Source organism: Leptidea sinapis, chromosome 6, assembly GCF_905404315.1.
Source record: "Leptidea sinapis chromosome 6, ilLepSina1.1, whole genome shotgun sequence".
NCBI classification, from domain to species: domain Eukaryota; kingdom Metazoa; phylum Arthropoda; class Insecta; order Lepidoptera; family Pieridae; genus Leptidea; species Leptidea sinapis.
In genome coordinates, this window is record NC_066270.1 from 2,922,965 (window position 1) to 2,944,421 (window position 21,457).

The 21,457-nt window shown below is 35.6% G+C and overlaps 1 protein-coding gene across 2 annotated transcripts in view; it reads right to left on the reverse strand.

The window, feature by feature from the left end:
- The window catches only part of LOC126964855 (sodium/calcium exchanger 1), a 146,908-nt gene extending 134,790 nt beyond the window's left edge, over window positions 1-12,118 (reverse strand). For both annotated transcript variants that reach the window (XR_007729440.1, XM_050808174.1), the window contains exon 1: window positions 10,464-12,118. Coding sequence is in view for 1 of the 2 variants with exons in the window: in XM_050808174.1 (XP_050664131.1) it covers window positions 10,464-12,118 (1,655 nt within the window). In the remaining variant the exon portion in view is untranslated. The remainder of the gene's footprint in view (window positions 1-10,463) is intronic.
- Between the last annotated feature and the right edge of the window lie 9,339 nt (window positions 12,119-21,457).

Genomic DNA, 21,457 nt, shown 5'->3' on the forward strand with positions numbered 1-21,457 from the left:
TCATCCTACCACCAATACTTCATCTAGTACGTGGCTATCGGAAGACTTAGCTGACCCAACGGCTATCTGTCCGATGAGCTCTAAGCCAGGGCTTACCCACTGCCACTTAAATTTCGCTAACTATCTGGACTATGTGATATTTCGTACACCCGTTTTCATACATGGCCGCTTACTTATATTTATTTGATATGTAAGATTATTGAGTGTCACTTATTGTTATCCCAAAATCTGCTCTTAAATATACCTTATTTCCAAATCCATAAAAAAGTATGTAAGATTCTTATCGCAATGAAAGAAATAATTGAGATTGATAAAAAGAGATCACCAATACGTGTCATCGATCGATTATTGAAAAAGGATATTTGACAAAAGCAGTAGGTAAATAGATTGAAATATTAATTTCTGATCGCCTACTTATTGATTGACAGTAGGATTGATACTCGTATAAGTCGACCATGTATCGCGGCTTGCAAATTATTCACGACTCAAATACAAATATAAGATATTCATAGCATAATCTATAGTAAGATCTATTGAACCGACTTTATAGACAATCCAACACTAGCTCGAACATCGTTTTCATAATAGGCTTAAAATTCAAATTCAAATATTTTATTCATAATAGGATTTAAAATCACTTCTTGAACGTCAAAAACTACCACCCATTCAAAAGATACTGCCTCAGACCTAAGAAGAATGGGCGCAAGAAACTCAGAGGTTTTTTTTTAAATATAAAAATATGGATTACAATGTTATATCGTATAATTAACATTTATAATTAAAGAGACTGAGGGTGTTTGGTTTATAGTCCGTGGTGTCATTAAGAAAATCGTTTATGCTATAGTAACCTTTCCCACACAAAAGTTTTTTAACAATTCTTTAAAACTTCGTAACACATTTGTTTTGTACATTTTTGAATTGTGGAATAAACAGATTCCACAACCAAGCTGTGGAATGAGCTTCCTTGTGCGGTGTTTACAAGACGATTCTATATGGATATCTTCAAAAACCGCGTACAGCTTCCTTAAAGACCGGCAATGCTCCTTTGATTCTTCTGGTGTTGCAACAGTTGAATTAAGTTCATGTAGCTCACGGGCTGGTGAGGATATATGTGAAATGTTAATGAAAGTAGGATATTTCAGCGAAGTATCTTTTTTATGGAAGAAAGATTACCTGATAGTAGCTATCAGTGGCGCACACTTTCTTCCAACACCAGAGGAATCATAACAACATTGGTATTTTTAAAGGTGGCAATGGGCGAGTTGGAAAAAGGCATGTAAATTAAGTTTATGCCTATTTTCAACGGACCTATGGGATTAGTGGCAATACTGGAATATAATGGAATCTTGTGTTTAAAAACTTTTATCATCGCGGAACTCTAATATAGATAGTAATTATTATGGCGGGTACTCACGATATCTGTTTTATTAATTTGATGCCGAAATAAAGCTCCATCGTGACCACGATTAATGCAATTAGATCGAAATATTGGCGTTAAATTTATAAACTATAATATATATTCTGGAATCTTATTCTAGAAGCATACTGCGTTAAGACTTCACCTCACAAAGTACTACCATAATCTATTTGTTTAGATGGTTCATTCTACAGGTTCATTGTACTAAAAAAAGTGTTAAAGCACACTAAAAAAATGATTGATTATAATATTTAACCGTACTTTTCTTAGTTTTTCCTTTCTATCCTTTATTTAATTTTCATATAGAAGTACATAGATCTTTTCAGAGCACGTTTTCGGGGAACTGCTGTTGACAGTAATCGAGATAGTATTTGACATAGTTGTCACACTATCTCGACTCCTGTCAACCACAGTCTCACTGAAAACGTGCTCTAAATGGAAAATATAACTTTTAAGCAAAACCTAATGTTTTACCATAGTTACAGTTACACACGTTTTAATCCTTTAAAAAGTGTTTTATTTAAATGTGTAACACTCGCGTTAATTAAAGAAAATACTATATCGATCTCGATAATCAATCTCGATATTTTTTAATTGTCTTGCGGCCGTTCCCAATATACTATCTGATATCTACAGATAGAGATAAATTACTACCTTCTACTGTCAGTAATTAGCTGTCAATAATCTGAAGCTGCCCAATATACCCGATAAGTAATTCTTATCGCCTTATATTGGGACGCGTGAATTGCAATTTCCATACAAACTTCTATCGCTGGTAAGCTATACGTCTATTGAAAGACAGCGTGTACGGATAAGGTGAGTTACCGTCGATAAGTTTATTGGGACAGAAACTGATATAGATTGACGATAGTAAGAATATTGGGAACGGCCGTTAGTCATCCTAAATAAGCATACAAAGCCAAAATAAAAAATTGTACTGTAATTGTAAAAATATCATAAAATAAAAGACAATGAGACCCTGACCTGTAATACAACTAGTTAAAGAGAAACCCTATTACGAGGCCTCTCGTGTTTCCTCTTAAAATTCTGATCAGCCTGTCCTGTTTACATTGGGTACGTTCTAATTAAATACATCCGTCTCTAATTTAGCCAATACTATGTATTCCAGGAGCCCAAGTTTGATAATCAAATGTATAGTTTCATATCCCTTAACGTATCGCACGTTGTACTTCTGTCTGTGTATGTTCTGCTTCTTCAGTTGCCTCTCCGGCTAGCGAAAATTGGCAGTTGGCTTAAATTCAACTTTTTCTTCATCGCGAGGCGAAATAGTTGGATGTCACGCAGCCAAGACTTTTCTTTGCGACCTACGCCCATTCTTCCGGCAACTTTTCCCATCATGATGAGTTGTAGGAGTTCATACCTCTCGTGCCTAAGCACGTGCCCCAAATATGCGACTTTCCTCATCTTGATGGTTTGCATGAGTTCGCGTTATTGATTGACGCGGCGCAGAGCTTCCACATTCGTGAAATTGTGTGTCCAACTAATGGCCCACATTTCGAGAGTGTTTTAGCCACATTCTATACGTTTCCTGAGGTCTTCTTTAATAGTCCACGCCTCACATCCGTACAGAAGTATGGGCCAGATGTAATATCGCAGTAAACAACTGCGCAAGGAAATCTTGAGACCGCGGTTGCAAATTACTTTTTTCATCTTACTAAAGGTGCTCCGAACCACTTTAATTCTGGTTTCAATTCCCTTTTCGCTATTCAAGTTCTCATTTAGCCACGTAGGTACCTAAATATTTGTATTTGCGCACTCTTTCTAGTTTTTGGCCTGCTATCGTAATGTGATATTGACAATTTTTATCTTAGATATGATATATCGTACGTTTTCTACCTTCAAATTTGAAGGATTAATCCCCAAATTCGACTTACTTAGATATTTAAAAAAAAAATTAACAAAAACTATTCCAAAGGAATATGCACTAAAAAGAAAAATAATAATTACGTATTCTTCTACTACTTACTAATAAATACAATGTAGTTACAATTGAGTTGCAATGCAGTAACGAATGTAATTCGATTACAGACAGTTAGAAATTCTGCCACGGATCGCACACTTACTGTAAGTCGTTAAGGAGTTCCATTGATCACCATATTCGAATACGACAATTACTTGACCATTACGATGTTCCGTATCGTTAATTTGCTCATAAGAATTGATCAGAGAGAATCAAACTACCCTTGAAGCATATACTTTCCAATAAAAATCATCGTTATCAGTCGGCATGACATTGAGTTATTCGTCCTGAGGTAACAAACATAAAAAAATACAGTCAAATTGAGATACTCCTCTTTTTTTGAAGTTGGTTAAGAAGTTAAGTTGGACGCCTGGAGAAGTGAAAAATCTCAGTATATATTCAAATGTCTAATTAGCAAAAACCAAAAAGCAATAAAAAATTGATAGAGTAAGCTGATCATTATACGGACAGAGCAACGCAGTGTATTGTAAAGGGAGTCGAGAGGCGTACGAGAGAGCGTAATGCCGTTTGCCATGATGAAATTATAGTCGTATTTATTACCAAAAATGTATGTTTAATATATTAAACAAATATATATTTTTAAATAAATTAACAGAAGAAGGTAGTGCTTCCAATCCAACTACCTCCCCGTCTCCACGGGCGTCGAGAGACATTTGCTGAGTGGGGAAATGCAAGTTATGCAAAACATCCCCCGTTCTTTATTAAAATTATTTTTTTATAACGGAAACTTTGGTCTAACTTTCAAGTACAAGATAGCAATTGGAGAAATATACTATATTACATGATGATTACTTTTTAAATTTGTTACTAACCTATAAACACAGTATAAAATTGATAGTAGGTGATCAGCTCGTCCAATCGATTGTAAATAATACGACCTTGGTCGAATCTTTATTATTTTTTTACTTCTAATACTGGTACGATTAATAGTACCTATTAAGAGACTGTAAGTCAAGTAAGTAATTTTTAAACTGTGGTCCGTTGCACTCCCTTTTATGCACAGTTATAAAGTGGGTGATAAAGTACTCTTTATCATAAATTATGTATTGAAACATCTTCTGGAATATACACCTTAATTTTTTATTATATTGTTCCCATTTAAATTTCGGATCAACTTAGGTTATGTAAATTATACTGAAATATGTGAAATACCAGCAATAATGTATGTATTCAGGAATGGAGAGGGCTATGCTCGGAGTTTTCCTGCGAGATCGAATCTGAAATCAGGACATCGATCAAGTCGACATAGCCCAAATGATTGAGAAATTGAAGTGGCAGTGGGCAGGGCACATAGCACGGTGGACATATGGCTGTTGGGGCAGTAAGGTCCTCGAATGGCGACCACGTACTGGAAGGCGTAGTGTTGGTAGGTCCCCAACAAGATGGACTGACGATCTGATCAAGAACGCCGGAGTAGGTGGGATGAGGGCAGCGCAGGACTGATCGTCATGGCGATCTTTGGGGAAGGCCTTTGTTCAGCAGTGGACGTCTTCCGGCTGAAATGATGATGCTGACCATCATTATTGCGATAATATCTCTATTCATTTTAGGAGCTGTGGAAGAGGTCACTGGTATTGTATTCCCAGCGCGAATTTAAATTGGGATAGTTAATCATAACAATCGGGGAAATTGTTTCGATAAAAGCATTACGTAATCACTATAAAACTTTCGAATGAGATGAAGTAAAATTAAATAGTATGTATTTATTACATTTGAATTTCGAACGAGTCAATTTAAGATGAATACTTTTGCGGTTTGGTTTTCTAACTTTCGCGACAATCAGTGTCAATCTACAAACATATCAAAAATATTCTTGTGTTATTAAAACGGAGTAGGATGATAAAGAGTGCGGAAATGCTGCAATAGAATCTAATTCCACCTTCGCGCGACACGAATTAGGATATAATCCCCACCATCTGGATGTGTGGCATTCCTACACAGTGCGGTTCTAAGGTTCTTCCACGTTCAACCAAGCTGTGGAATGAGCTCCCTTGTGCGGTGCTTCCAGGAAGATACGACATGGTTATCTTGGCTAGGTAAATTGTAAAACAAAGCGTCCGCCACGGCGGCGCAGCGTAATATTGGGAACGGGTTCAACGGATAGAGAACTACAAACTGTAGAGAGAGTCTGAAAAATACACGCTTGTTTTTTCAAGCCTGAGACAACGGCACAATCAGTAATTGCCTACATGAATGAAAAGAAACCAGGCCCTAGCAACGCTCCTGTGACATCTGATATTGCAAGAGAATGTTGGTGACTTCGATTACTTAGCATCAGGTACAAATTACCCGTACGCTTGTTCGTCCACTTCTTCCATAAAAAACGTATTGGTACGAATATTTGTGCAACAGACTATTGGTATAATAAAAGCAAATTTCTCAGACCTGAGAAGAACCGGCGCAACAAACTCAGCGGGCTTCTTTTTTTTTATAAAAAACATGGTTAAAATGTAAAATCGTACAATAAAATTTATTATTTAATTGCCAAAGTCAAAGTCAAGTTAAAGTCATTTATGTTATAGTACTTTTACCACACAAACGTTTTTTAACAATTCTTTTGAATTTCATAATACATTTGTTTTGAACATTATCTGGGATATTGTTATAAAAGCATATACAACGCCCCACAAAAGAGTAATTTATTAGACTTAGTCGAGTATTAGGCATTATAAGCTTATGTTTCTTCCTGGTATTCACAATATCAAGAATATATTTAAATATTTTTATATTTCATCTACACCACCACTCAAAACACCTTCGTACGACTCGCCACAAATTAGAATATCATCCCCACCATTTGGATGTGTGGCGGATCTCCACAGTGCGGTTTTCAAGGAGCTTTCTTCCACGTACTACAAAGTTGTGGAATGAACTTCCTTGTGCGGTGTTTCCGGGACGATACGACATGGGTACCTCCAAACATACATCTTCCTTAAAGGCCGGCAACGCTCTTGTGATTCCTCTGGTGTAGCAAGATAATGTGGGCTCGTTTGCCCTTCTTTTCCATAAAAAAAAATATCCATTAAATTGTCGATTGTATCTGAAAATATTTCTTACACAGCGAACAATCAGCTAAATAACGATACCCTAAAAGCATCTAATAACAAAAGAAAAGCTTATTACGTCATCGTGAAACAATATAAGGCGTCGGTTATCGGGAAAATAATCGGGGACGTTATTGAGAAGTGAGGCCAGCCGAAAATGAGATCGTCGGCTTAAGAAGCCTTATACAGGCTGTATTAGTTACAGGCCAGTAGAGATATTTATGGCTTGTTAATCAGGGTTCTTACGTGGGTCCGAAACTTGCGTGCGTATACATTTTGCGGCGATGTGATAAGCTAAGGATTGACTTGTTTTTCACTTAGATCATTTTATACACCTACATAGACAATGACCAAAGAGGATGTAAATACTACGTAATAAGAGGCGGAACTGCCTGAGTAAAACGTGAAATTTAGTTTAGTATGAAAAGTGCAGTGAGTTTTCCCATTAGTTGATTGAAATAGTAATAATTAAAGTGTGGCAATTGGCCATGAAGTTAAATCCGGCTAAGTTTGAAAGCGAACAGTTGCTTAAAACGTAATGGATTTCGGCTATCTCCGTTTTTTACAAGATTATAGCCGTCATCTGTCATACAATCAATGACTGCACGTTTCATACAATCGAGTGAATCGCTTTTTTCTTAAAGAGTTTCGCTAGGCTGGACTATGGCAGCTGTGAAAACGTCGAAATAAATTGACATAGGATATGTTCCCATATGCACTGCGAGCACTGCACAGTGCTATCACTGTAGAAAAATTCGTTCCGTTATGGACTGCCAGTATACTGCCGCAGTACCCTAGGGACATATATGACGTCATAAATCGCCGCCATATTCTACTGTGAGCACTGGCGTTACTCGCAGTACTTTGGTCACGTGATCAGTCAAAACCACTCGAGTGCCTAAAATATTAATTAAAATATATTTTATTTGACAGTACTCCAACAAAAGTATTTTTAAGGAACTAGAAAACTTTAATAAACTCATTTGAATGCTGCGTCAAAAAATGCGGCTGACAGTATACGGGATTGCGTTCCCTTTTTAATACTAACCAGTACAACTGGCTATAAAGTGCACTGTACACTGGTCGCAGTGCATATCGGAACATACCCTTACTAACATCTATTTAGAGCAATTCACGCACACTAACACAAGTGTCATACAAATCGCGAGTGTAAGACGTAACTTGTCACGCACACTAATCTGATAGTCTTGGCCTGTTTTTATCGGTTGTCTAACAGCAACAGACTCTATCTAGATGTATAAATTATCTAAGGATTTTCACGTGTAGAAAAATATAGACCGCTGACAATGTATGGTTTCATTGATGATGTAACTAACACTATTGCTGGGTTATTTTGTATTAAAATGTATTTTATACATTGTGTCTAAAAATAACCTACCGATTTTTAAGGGAATGTTTTTTTAGCCCTTTTATGTACAAATTCACCCCTTCGTGATAACCTATCTCACAAAATTATCACGGAGATGATGTTAAACATACAACCGAAAATTGATAATTAATAATGGATAAAATTTGAATATTTGAATACATTTTTTGTACATTTCCTTATGACAAAGTAATGAGTTTTTTGTACTTTTATTTAGTTAGTTAATGTATAAAATGTAATGAATTCTCGGTAAAAAGTGCCTGGGAAAAATCCCGTGGAAGTAACGGTCGGTCATGCCCGGATAATAAATTCAACATTTTTTTTGAGTTGTTGAGTTTTACTCGATAAATATTGACATCCGCTTAATAACGCCTATTTCAATGTTATTTTTTATGAATAAATTCAGTACAATATCCAAATTGTTGCGAAATCTTGCAACAATTTGTCAGCTAATTCAGGTACTTCAGTGATTTCGTTAAAGACTTGTTAAAATTATTAAGGAACTAAATAACTTAGGGCTTATCTATTGTTTTCATTCAAAGGCATAAAAGTCATTTATTTTGCTCAAAATTGATTCCTTTAGAATTCCTTTTGAAGTCATCTCTAAATCTAATATACTAGATACTACTTCCGCTTTGGAAACAAACCGCGCTTTGAGAGAGAAGAAATGGCGCAAGAAACTCTCCCAGCATTCTTGTTTTGAGCTCTTTTTATTAAAATATATCTACAATATGTACTGTCATTACTATTACTATAAACTAATTATAATCTAGTCCCAGGCTGTCCGATCACTTAGATATTCAGCTGTGGAGTAGTAGGATTTACGACAAAGACATTGTAAACAATTAGTCTGATTTCTGAAGCTGTTCTTACTATGATAAGAGTGATTGAAAGCTAATTTTCCATTCAATCATATCTCTAGATTGCACGTGGACTTCAGGGTGACGTTGATAAATTACTTTACCTGCCCAACACTTACAAAGCACCCTATCAAACCATTTTATTGACTTCTAAGAAATATCTCAAGATTCATTACTACCTGTATTATTACTACATGGCAAACGATGGACAAAGTCCACGATGGCTTGATTTTATCTCTTAACATAAAACCATTTTTATACTTTAAATAAAATAGCTCAGTTTTTTCCATATAAATAGGTATGTAATCGTAATTTAAAATCAATATTATTTCGTTGTCAAACCTACATTAGCTGCAGATAGTAAAATGTTTCCGGTGGAAGACCAGGACATAGTCAAACCCACTTAACATATAGGAAATAAATAGTCAGCTATCATGAATGGTAATTTCATTATAATAATAATCGCTTAAAATTAGATTGTTTCAGCGTCTTTAGGAAGCATAAAAAATTAAATTTCGACCGCAATGACCTTTAATATATTGTTGTGCATTGCTTTATTTATGTTTCTTAATTTTTAAAGGCAATATAATGGTAATATGAAGATTGTCACATCAAAGTGCATTTAAATTGTTAATTTTAAATTAAACAGTACTAGTACGTGTAAAAAAATCAGTTTTATTTTTAATTAAGTGTTTTATTTACCTATCAATATGATTTTTAGAAGAGAATTTGTTGATTCTTTTCTCGATTATTCTCAAAATAAGCTGCTTTCCGAGTCGTTGATACTATAAAATATGAAATGAATTAAGTGTTTTTAATACCTTGAGTAAAACTATTTGATTTTGATATTCACTAACTATGAACATCTCTCAAGCCAAAAAATACTTACATAAAAAATATTTAAAACCGTTGTTAACTTACCTTACAATTTTTATATATTCAAAAGCAAGGTTGGGTTTCACCTCAGCTGATCTCATCATCTCATAAGAACACCTATGTTATGATATGACATGATCAGCTCTGGTGCATTTAGGTGGTTTAAAAGGGCATAAAAGGTATTTATTTCCTCAAAATTGATTCTTTTAGAATTCTTTTTGATGTCATTTCTAACTAATAACTACTAGATACTACTACCGCTTCCGAAAGAAATGGCGCTCTGAGAGAGAAGAAGCGGCGCAAGAAACTCTCTCAGCATTCATTTTTTGCGCTCTTTTCAATAAATTATGTCGCGAATATTTTAGCCTAAGGAAAATAAATGCCATAAATGTAAACAGAAAAATAGAAAAAAAGATTATATAAGATTTCGTGACCTGACCTAAATTTAACAAAAGTAATAATAATGAATATTATCTAACTGCTGATATTAAGATATAATAAATACCTATGTCGTTTTGGCATAGACAGTTAACGTAATTTCAATAAGATAAATGAATGAATGAATAAATATAATGAGAACAGAAGGAAAACCTTTAAGAAAAATCCGGATATACGATGAATCGGTTCATTAAACATGGCTTCTTTTCGATAGTATTGAAATGTAGATATAATAAAATGATTGAATTTACCCATCGTTTGTTGAATGTAGAATATCCGCCATTTTTTGCACGTATTATTATTATATTGCAAAGATAATATTAGGTAAACTTACATAATAATTATTAAATCCATTATAGCTGGCTAAATGCATCATAAAATCGTTTGTAACATGTTGTAGGTACATAAACTCACTACATACTTAATCTAAAATACTTACTCGGTTTCGTTGTTCTCAAAAATGATATAGCCCTCTGCGGGTTCGAACTGCGCTCCACCCTTTGCTGTTCCATCTTCAGTGTTGTAGGGAACCTTAACCTTCCCCCTGGCACCAGCACTCCTCACTACCTTCAACTCGTAAGTCCCAACAGACTCCGTCAACTCAAAGTCTCTTTGCGCAAATGAAAACACACCAGAATGATCGTCATCCAATATGACCACGGTTGCTGTTGATGGGGACGCTAAGCATGCGCCTCTAGGAGAACTTAAGCGCACAAAAAAGTGCTCATCTTCTTCAAATACATCATCGTCAATCACTTCCACGGTAAATGTTTTTTCGAATTCCCCATGCCCGAACACAAGGGTGCCTTGAGCAGCAGTATAATCTGAACCAGCTTCTGCTGTTCCATCCTCAGTTGTGTAATCAACGGTTACTTGTCCTGTTAAGTCTCCACGGCGAACCACTCTCACCTCAAAAGAACCACAATTTTCCATAACAGTATAGTGATCTGGGTCAAATCGGATATTAGGACCCTTTGGCTCTAAAGCAACAGAAGTAGATTCACGGCGCTGTAGCTCAGCCTTCACTTCACTTAGGTCACTCTGTGCCCTCTCAGATATTTTCTTTGAGAGGTCTCCACCACCTGTCATTTTTCTCGTTGCTGCTACTCTGTAAAAAGCTCGTGATTTCGGTCCCCTGGACATCAATGTCTCTAATGCCATTCGTTCTACAGTTTCCAGGTCTTCCTGAGGATGCTGTTTCCTTAAATCACGAAGAACTGATATATATTCTCGTCGAGTATTTTCAAGTTCTCTCCCTTCCTCGTCATCTGGGAACTCGCAAGGCTTTAAGGCCATTTCAACCGATCCATCTCCTTCTACTTCCACGATTACGCCACGTTCATTCACACGATAACCTTTTTTGAGGTATTTGTAAACTAAAAGCCTTCGGTCTGCAATATACGCTGTTAGGACTGTGGCAGGGAAGAACAGAAAAGTGACAGCACCTTCCCATACTTCTACTTCACTAGGTGATATCACTGCCAGTATAAGATATAACCAGACATAGGCAAATATAGACCATGTTGCTGTTACCAGAAACACTCGCAGATGTTTAATTTTTCTCACTTCTCCATCAGGAATAACAGACACACAAATAGCAATGATGACAAATAAATTATATGCAGCCGATCCGACGATAGTCCCCGGCCCCAAATCACCGGCTTCAAAGTTCTTGCCAGCTATTTCAATAACTGATAATAGAATTTCTGGCGCGCTTGAGCCAAGTGCCATAAGCGTCAAATTGGCAACGGTCTCGTTCCAAACTCGGACGACAATAATTTGTTCAGTTCCGTTTCGTCGCACGCGCACTTCTTTCTCCCTGGACGTGATAACTTCTATGGCGGCCATAAATCTGTCGGAAACTATTGAAACTCCGATAAAGAGGTACATTAGAGAGATGAAATAAACAAGACCTCGAATGGTGATATCAAGGGTCGCCACATCTTCGAGAGGCCGCCAAACGGGAAGGACGAGGCCTTCAGAGCATTGGAGGACGTGCTGGGGGGTGAAGTTGCGGGGGGCGAGACGCGCGGAGGGGGCCCCGGCGCGCGCCTCCACGCAGCAAGCCGCGAGCGCGGCAAGCGCGACCCGCATGCCCTTTACCTTACACAATCCATGAACACGACTGGCGCTGCCAACGGCCGGCGCCCGACTGAGCCTCGCTCCCCGAATCCGCCTTTCGCAAGCCTTCTGAAAGCGAGGCCGCCCTCGCACGTACAATATCTCTGATGAAGTTTTATTACTGTCGTGAGCCGTAAAGTTGGGCGTTGGATGAAAAAACTTATTAGCGGTGAAAGTATCTCGTCAACTTATTAAAAGTTAGTTTTGTTGTTTGTTAATGACTCGGTTGGTCGGTGTTTATGTGTTGTGTTGTGGTTGGAAGTTTATCGTGATGCAAGCGCTAGCTATTTAGAGCTACCGTGTATTTTTGGCTTCTACAATAACGTTGGCTGTTGATATAAGACTAATTGTGTTAATAGCCACGCGCATTTAAATTATCATGTCTTCAGAATAATGTTTTGCAATATATTTCAGGTATTTCAGGTATATATTGTATACCAGTGGGAGACTCCTTTGCACAGGATGCCGGCTAGATTATAGGTACCACAACGGTGCCTATTTCTGCCGTGAAGCAGTAATGTGCAAGCATAACAGTGTTTCGGTCTGAAGGGTGCCGTAGCTAGTGAAATTATGTTATATTAATTTTGGGTATTTCAATAATCCTGAGCGGCACTGCATTGTAATGATCAAGGCGTATCACCTTCAGCTGAACGTCCTGCTCCTCTACTCTATATTGCATAAAAATCCAATGAACTATATTTGAGAGACATAATATCTTTAAGTATTTAATGTGCTTAGTATTTAAGTATTTATGAATTATGACAATTAGGAAAAGTAATACAACTCATACATTGTTTTTCTTAAGAATTTTCAGATTATATATAGAGCGTTTATTTTGAAAGTGATGAATTTGAAATGAGAATAATTCATTGCTACGATACTATATTATTGATTATAAAACATATTCAATATTAATTTTCGAACATAGGTTTAATATATTCATAGAACTGTTTATTAAGAATTTGGTTGCGGATTCGATCGCCGTCAAGATCAATGTATATTTTGAATTCTCCACGTTATTTTTGGATTTTAATACGATTGTAATTCCCGTGGCCACTTTCTTCGTGCTCGCTTACTCGTCATTGGATTAATGCATCTACTATAATCAATAACTCTTATGTTTATAAGTATTAATTTACTTTTAATGTCTTTTTTTGACTTACTCGTGTAAGCCTTTCAGTTTTTGACATTTGAGTATTTTTGTTGCGTCACTTTGCATATATTGTAATTGAAATGATTTGTAAAACAATTAAAATGTACATCTTGACTTTAAAGAGTGGCAATGAGTCTCTTGCTTCTACTTCTCATTAGCTCAACCCTTTACGAAGTAGCGGTAAATTCAATAAGAAACAATTTTTTTTTTTTGACATTCATAAGTGTCATTTCCGTGACCTACATGAATAAAGTGTTTTTGAATTTGAATTGCTCGTGGTCGCGTCGAGGACCTGTGGCAACGCGTCGTTACCTTCCTTAGGATGCGGTGGCTGGTCTATGCGTCATTTCATACATTGATAAAACGCTCGCAGTACACAATGAACTATTTACTTTTTAACTTACTCGCTCAAGTAACATGCACCGTAGCAGTATTTTTTGTTTCATCCTTTTGCATATATTATTTAAAATTATAATGTTGTTAATAATGATTTAAAAGAAAGATTGTTGAAGTGTTTTTCGCTACCAAGTAATAATAATAATAATAATACTATTGACACACTTTTACACAAATTATCCTGCCCCAATCTAGACATAGCGTATGGGTGCAAGATAACGATATATTTAATACAATATAGTTACATAAACATACATAAATACAATTAAATATCCATGACTCGGAGACAAACATTCATATTCATCATATAAATGCTTGCACCCACCGGGATTCGACCCCGGACCTCTAGCTTAGTAGGCAGGCTCACTAACCACTGGGCTATAGGGGACCTATGGTGAATAGATATTAATATATTCCGGGTGTTTTATTAGTAATTTCAATGGAATTTATCTTTGTTCGTGTAAATTATTTTAAGTAAAGCAGGGTTTAGCGCCAGTCAGTTATTGCCTGCGAGGTGATATTTTCTGTAAACAGATGGTTTTTAGCAAAATTTACTGACAGAATCCTCTTCTTTTTTGGTATGTGTAGTTGTGGGTTGAAAGTTAGAGATTTTTGGATATTCTCTATTGAAATTTGGGTGTTTTTTAATTTCAATGGCTTCAAATAGTAGTCTTGGGAGAAATCTACCTCTTTTACCAAACCTTTTGATTGGTCGAAGCGGATGTAATGTTTTGGACGGTCTGTTATGTATTCACATACAGACACACATACTGACTATAAGTGACCTAAAAACAAAGTTAAAATAACACGCGTTTTAATACTTTAAAAAGTGTTTTTTAAATAAAAATTATAAACATGTGTATTGTCAGACCATAATACATGCTAAGTCTTACAACTTCCAATGGAGAAAATACGAAAGAAAATTATAGATAAGTCTAAAAAGAAAAGAGACTTTTCCAGAGAAAATATAAATAAATTTATAGACTGCAGATTAGAGATTAACTTAGGTTGAAGTGTTCACCATGACTGAATGCGATGAAGCGTTTAATTTGTTCCATGAAACCAACTTATTATTCTTCAACCTGTTTTCCTTTTGTGTTAGTAATAATAATACAGGAAAACCCAAATGGATAACAAAAGATCTAAAGGTATCGTGTGTAACAAAAAGGAAGCTAATGTACAGCTACTACTACTTTTTAAGTAAGCCTAACCAAAAACAGTTACTCAAAAAACACAGTAAACTTCTTAGATATGCATATTGCGAGCAAAAACCCACCATAGTGAATAACACAAGGAAATCATCAAATAAGTCTGTTATGTGTTCACAAACAGCTGATTTCAGAGTGATTTAAAAACAAACTACAATTACACGCGTTTTAATCCTTTAAAAAGTGTTTTATTAAAATGTGTAACATTCGCGTTAGTCAAAGAAAAAAATTTTAACAAAAAAACAACCGTCTTCAAAAACAATAGATTTAATATGCACTAAAAAGTATAAAAGATAGATATGGCGAACGAACGAATGCTTACCTAGTTCCTCGCCTAATTAATGAATTACCCACTGATGTACGGAACTGTATAAATCCTTGTAATATTAAGAAAAAACTGAAGTCATACTTTTTAAGTCACTTAAAATAAATAAATTTACATAATTTATCTAACTGGCACTAATGTTCTGTAGTTAATGTACCTAGATTTAACTCTTTGTTAGCATATATTACAAACCCGTGTGGTTTTTTGATGCTAGCTTTAAGTATTTTCTTTTGTAAACTTTAATGTAAATAAATAAATAAATAAAAAATGCGTATTTTTATACAATCTAATCAATTAATCTAATTCTAGTAACGATTATTGTTATTTTTGGAATCGGCGTCCTTCCGCCGAGACCCGGTCTTGCCTCTCGCCTCCTCACGACTCAAGCACATCTCACCTATAACTATGTATCTAGTTACAAACCTATCTTGGACGACACATCCTTTTCAATAAAAAAAGAATCATCGAAATCAGTTGGAGCAATATTGAGTTATACACTTTGCTATACATATGTATTGCAAATTTAAGATTTTTATGGTTTTCTCATTGATACCATGGTCAGATCTGGACCAAATTACAATGGGACCACACGGTTTCAAGTGCTTCCACCAGCATTCAAATAAAAAAAGAATGATCAAAATCTGTTCACCCAGTCGAAAGATATGAGATAACAAACAAAAAAATAAATACGAATTGAGAACCTCCTCCTTTTTGAAGTCGGTTAAAATACTATTAATTGAATCTAAAAGAATCAGTAAGTATTCTACTTAGAACACTTCATTAAGCTTATCGGAATGACTATAGGTATTATTAAGGCTTTACTTATTTCGATAGTGTACGTTCGGTCTAAAACTTTCCTATGTGTGTAGTTCATATATTTATCATTACTTTTCAGGGGTTTCAATGCTAAGGTGAGGGTTTCGAAGGCTATGACGTCACGCGAGTGTATCACGCAAGTTTTAGTATAAACCAATTACGACAAATTGCTGAAGTTAACAATCTTAAGACATCTTTATTCTATGATAACAATTTGCCCGTATTTCCAGCAATATTTGGATAACACTATCAAATTCATTTACATATCGTAAATCTTCAATTTCTTCTAAACTTATGTTTATTAGTATTAAGTGTGTTTATCATATATCTTTAAACGAGCAATTCTTGTATATATATATATATATATATAATCTGAATCTCGGAAACGGCTCCAACGATTTTCATAAAATTAAGTATGCAGGGGATTTTGGGGGTGATAAATCGATCTAGCTAGGTTTCAATTAAAAAAAAAATGGTTTTATCCATGTTTGAATGAGAAACAGCTACAATAACATTAGAATACAAAGGTAAATTTCGCCACTATATACAAGACTATTATAGCTCAGATGGGACATTGGGTGATCCGGAAAGCAGAAGACCCCGGTTCGAATCCAGATGTCCTATTAGTTGTTTTTTTGTTCAAGTTTTGTACATTCTTAAAAATCCGAGCAAGGCTCGGTCGTCCGGATATTAAAATATTAAGTATTTGCTATATAAAAAATAAAAAAAAAAATAAAAAATAAAAAATGTTAGAAGCTGTAGGTTTATAATGTAGGTGTAATTGCTCTTCAAAACTTACATGGGGTACACATTTTACCAATTTGGTAGCGCAAACTATTCAATTTAGAAAATATGATATTAGAAACCTCAATATCATTTTTAAAGACCTATCCATAGATGGGTTTGGTAATATTTTTGAGTTTCAGTTCTAAGTATGGGGAACCCCCAAAATTTAATGTTTATTTTTCTATTTTTGTGTGAAAAGTTACTGCTTTTCACAGAATACATCTACCTACCAAATTTCAACAGTATAGTTATTATGGTATTGGAAGAAGTTGCCTGTGACATACGGACGTACAGACAAACAGACATGACGAATCTATAAGGGGTTCGTTTTTTGCCATTTGGCTACTGAAGTCTAAAAATTAAAATATATTTAATTAGTGGCTATGTGTTGTAACTTGACTGAATTTGATTGATGGGATGGATGGACGGCTAAAATTGCCATCCCCATGTGAGTCTTGGGGAGACTCTTCGATGACCCCAGGTCTTGGGCCCGAATGTGGCTACATTCCCGAACTAATGTTCTTTATATTTTCTAATTCTTTATTATTTTTTATAAAATATTTTAAACGCTCTTGACTTTGAGTTCGATTCATATATCGCATATGCAGCACTCTACAATCGAATTTGTTCTATATATTACAGCTATTTTAAAACACTGTATTGATTGAGTTTCTTGTATGTTCTTCTCACGAGCTCTACTTATAGAGACGATTCAAAGGTGCTTAGCTTAAGCCTATAAAGTTTATTTAACTTTGACTTTGAATGAATTCTGTGTGTAAACGCAAGTACTAAAATTATACAATTTATATACGCTTTAAGAGAACTAAAGAAATCTAGAAATTTAAAAACGGCAGTGGCATCCTACCACGCCTACGCACAAGCGTGGCTAAACTACGGCGTCAGACTGTGGGGCAACAGCGTAGATGCACACCAACTCTATTTTACAGGAAAAATGTATTCGTGTGCTTGCAAATATTAAACAAAGAGAAAGCTGCAAACCTCATTTTCAAAAACTAAATATTCTTACATTACGTTATTATGTAAGTTAGTAAGAAAACACCCAAATCTATACACAAAAATCATAGACGTGCCCCGGCACAACACACCTCGCTATAAAAATAATCTTATGCAAACTCTAAATTAACATTACACAGTTCCGGTCCCTACCCAATGTTAAAACTTATAATAAGTTACCAGAATACTTAAAAGCCGAAACCAATATTAAAAAATTAATAAGCTCTTTGAAAAAGTTACTTATGGAAAATTGTTACTATTCTACTAATGAATACTTAGAGGAAAAGTATATTTGAATGTCTGCCCCTCTGTCGTTCATTGCTATGCCTTTTTTATGGAATAGGAGGACAAACGAGCGTACGGGTCACCTGGTGTTAAGTGATCACCGCCGCCCACATTCTCTTGCAACACCAGAGGAATCACAAGAGCGTTGCCGGCCCTTAAGGAAGGTGTACGCGCTTTTTTACGAGGTGCATGTGATAATTATTTATTACTACAATTTTATTTAGTAACTAAGTCGCATGCAACGCAATTTAATTAAATAAATAAATACTGCAGCTCACGAGAATTGGTATGTACTTCAAATAAATACCTTGACAACTAATAATCACAGAGTCTAATTGCACAACAAAACATACAAAGTTTCTAATTATAATACAAGACATGTGCTCTATAGTGTGCGTTTAGACGCGAGTGAATACCGTTTGGCGAGTTTCACTGTTTGAAACTCGTCGTGTGCGAAAACTTGAACATTAACGTTGTGCATTTTTGAATATTTTGAAATAGTTGAGGGGCAATTTCGCACGAATTGCTTTATTGATCAGAATAAAAGTACTTGCATTTATGTAGTGCAAGACAATATCCATATAATGGGCTATCGTACACAAAAAATTACAAGTTATATTTCATAAACAATTTACGATTCCGAACTATTACAATCATTTTAGTACATTAAAATTTTTTTCTCTCAGATCTCTTCTTCAGCTATGATTGCCTGGTAATAAAACACCATATGAAATTGTTTTACGAATTTTCGATCAGCACACGTGTTATAATGTGAGTTTAACATTTTATCCCAAGAAAAGTACTCAACGCCGCTTAAGAAGACGCTTTTCACTTCAAAAATGTTTGGTTTTTGAAATGATATCTTAAAACTATATAAAACTAAAACAATCGTTCGTAAACAGACTACCAATAATTCCTAATACCAAGGTCATATATAACAAACTTACGTGTCACCTGATGGTCACCTGATCTCGGATCCACACATTTTGAAGGTACCCTTGTCGTATCGATCGAACCTAACAAGGCAACCAATTCTATACTACGGTTGAGTATGTAAGTAATTCATTACTATACAGATATCAGGGGTATGCTTATTAAAACGACCGTGATATCGATAGATAGCATTGCCTAAAATTTGAAATAACTGTTAAATGGAGACTGTGGTGATTTTTAAGAAAATAAGAGACAGTTCAGCTGATGGTATGGTTGCCCTGCCCATTACAATGCAGTGCCGCTCAGGATTCTTAAAAGACATAAAAATTCTGAGCAGCAATACAACTGGGCTCGTCACCTTGAGACATAAGATGTTAAGTCTCATCTGCCCAGTAATTTCACTAGCTACGGCACCTTTCAACCGGAACACAGTAATGCTTACACATTATTGATTAACGGCAGAAATAGGCGCCGTTGTGGTACTCATAACTCATAATACTCTACCTGGTCGGTGCAAAGGAGCCTCCCACTGGTACTTGCAAGAGAAGGCCTCTAAATTTGGCCTCTATTCAAATTCAACGGCTTTAAATTTGCCACGAACGGTTGTACTGTTCTCACCTCTGGACGAGAGCTCACAACTTCCTTTCATTAGACCGCAGACAGCAAAGATCAAATCAAATCAACGATAATCAAGCTATCACTGATCGGTACCACATCGGTACGAATATTTAGCGTAACATAGTTTCTACCTAACCCTCTCTATTTCTACTTTAATTTGTACCAAAATTAATGAATGACGCGGGACTCGATTCATAGCATCGTAACTGAGCCAACCGTCTGAGAAACGCATCGACCGTAAAACCTGGTATGTCTTGTTCAACTCTCAGGTCGTGGTACAATTTAAAAATGTATATATTTAATCCCCATAGTCAGTGATATAACTTAATATAACAAACTCTCTTCATCTTACCACCATCTTATATCACGGGCATTGTTTAGAAGAGTTGTTCAGGTTAATATTAGCATTCAAACTTCACCACAGGACGATTGATGTGATCTTTGGCTATGATCCCGAACTAATATAAAATAGGCACCTTAGAAGCAAAGTTAAGAACATACTCCACGGTATCTCTTGACTTCTGGTATTCCAGATGCTTATGGGCTGCTGATTTTCTCTTTCATCAGATGTGCCAATTTCCCGTTTTTCCTTATGCAACAAAACTCAAAGTTTTTTTTATATGGCTTTAATAATTTTTTGTAAGAGATTAAAATTACCGAATATTTAAGCTTAGTATGTTAAAACACGTAGACAAAGTCGCAGGAGATTAACTAGTCATTACATAAATACATAAACCAGAGAAACTAAATAGCTCTGCGAGAACATCTATTTAATAGAGTTTTACAGAGCACCCACTCAGGTACAGTCGCGTACAAAAACTAAACGGACAAAATAAACAAGGCATGGCTTACATGGAATCTGAATTAATATTAAAATGTTGATTTAATTTTATCATAAGAAGAACATATACTGAAAATACAAAATATTATACGATTTTTTTTTTATTTAATGAGGAGCCACAAATGTCTCGCCAGTTCTTCTAAACACAGTATTCCTAGCATATACTCGTATATGAGCATTTAATAGACATTCTAAAGGTATTTATTCAAACAAAACAATTCTTATAACTATATTTACAATACTACGACTACATAAAATTAAAACTATCATTACGTGGAAGCGTACCAAGAATACTGGCAGCATTACCGCGTTGGATAGCAAGGCTGATCCGTTGATCGAAATAGCTGCCAGCGCTTGGGTTTCCAGTAGCCTTATTGAGGCGCGAAGATAGTATTTTAAACATTCTCCGCGCCTCTGGGCCCCACGGGCCAAGTGTCTCCATACTAAACGGCACAAAGATGTATGACTCACTGAGACCAACATATTTGCGACGCTTGCTGTCTTCGGCAGTCGAAGCAGCAGCCCCAGCACCAACTGACGTAACTTGGATATGAGAAGGAGCCAGAGTATCGACGCATTCTAAAGTGAGTTCCATTTAATAAATAAATAATAATAATAAATTTCGTTTATTTCAAAGATTACATATACATTTTTTAGTGGTTGAGACTTCCCAGTAAGTTGTCTTAGGACACTTGTATTGGGAATATCTCGCAACTTCCTTAGCAGATAACTTTTTATTTAGTAAACAATATAGAAATAAACAGAAATGATTAAAAACCAAATTTTACAATTTACAATTAATTGTATGTGTGTGTGTATGTATGTGTATGTGTGTGTGTGTGTGTGAGTGAGTGAGTGAGTGTGTGGATGTGGGTTTGAATTGGACCTTTGATTGGGTCCATCTATGCAATGCGTGTGTTTATCATGTCAGTCTGAT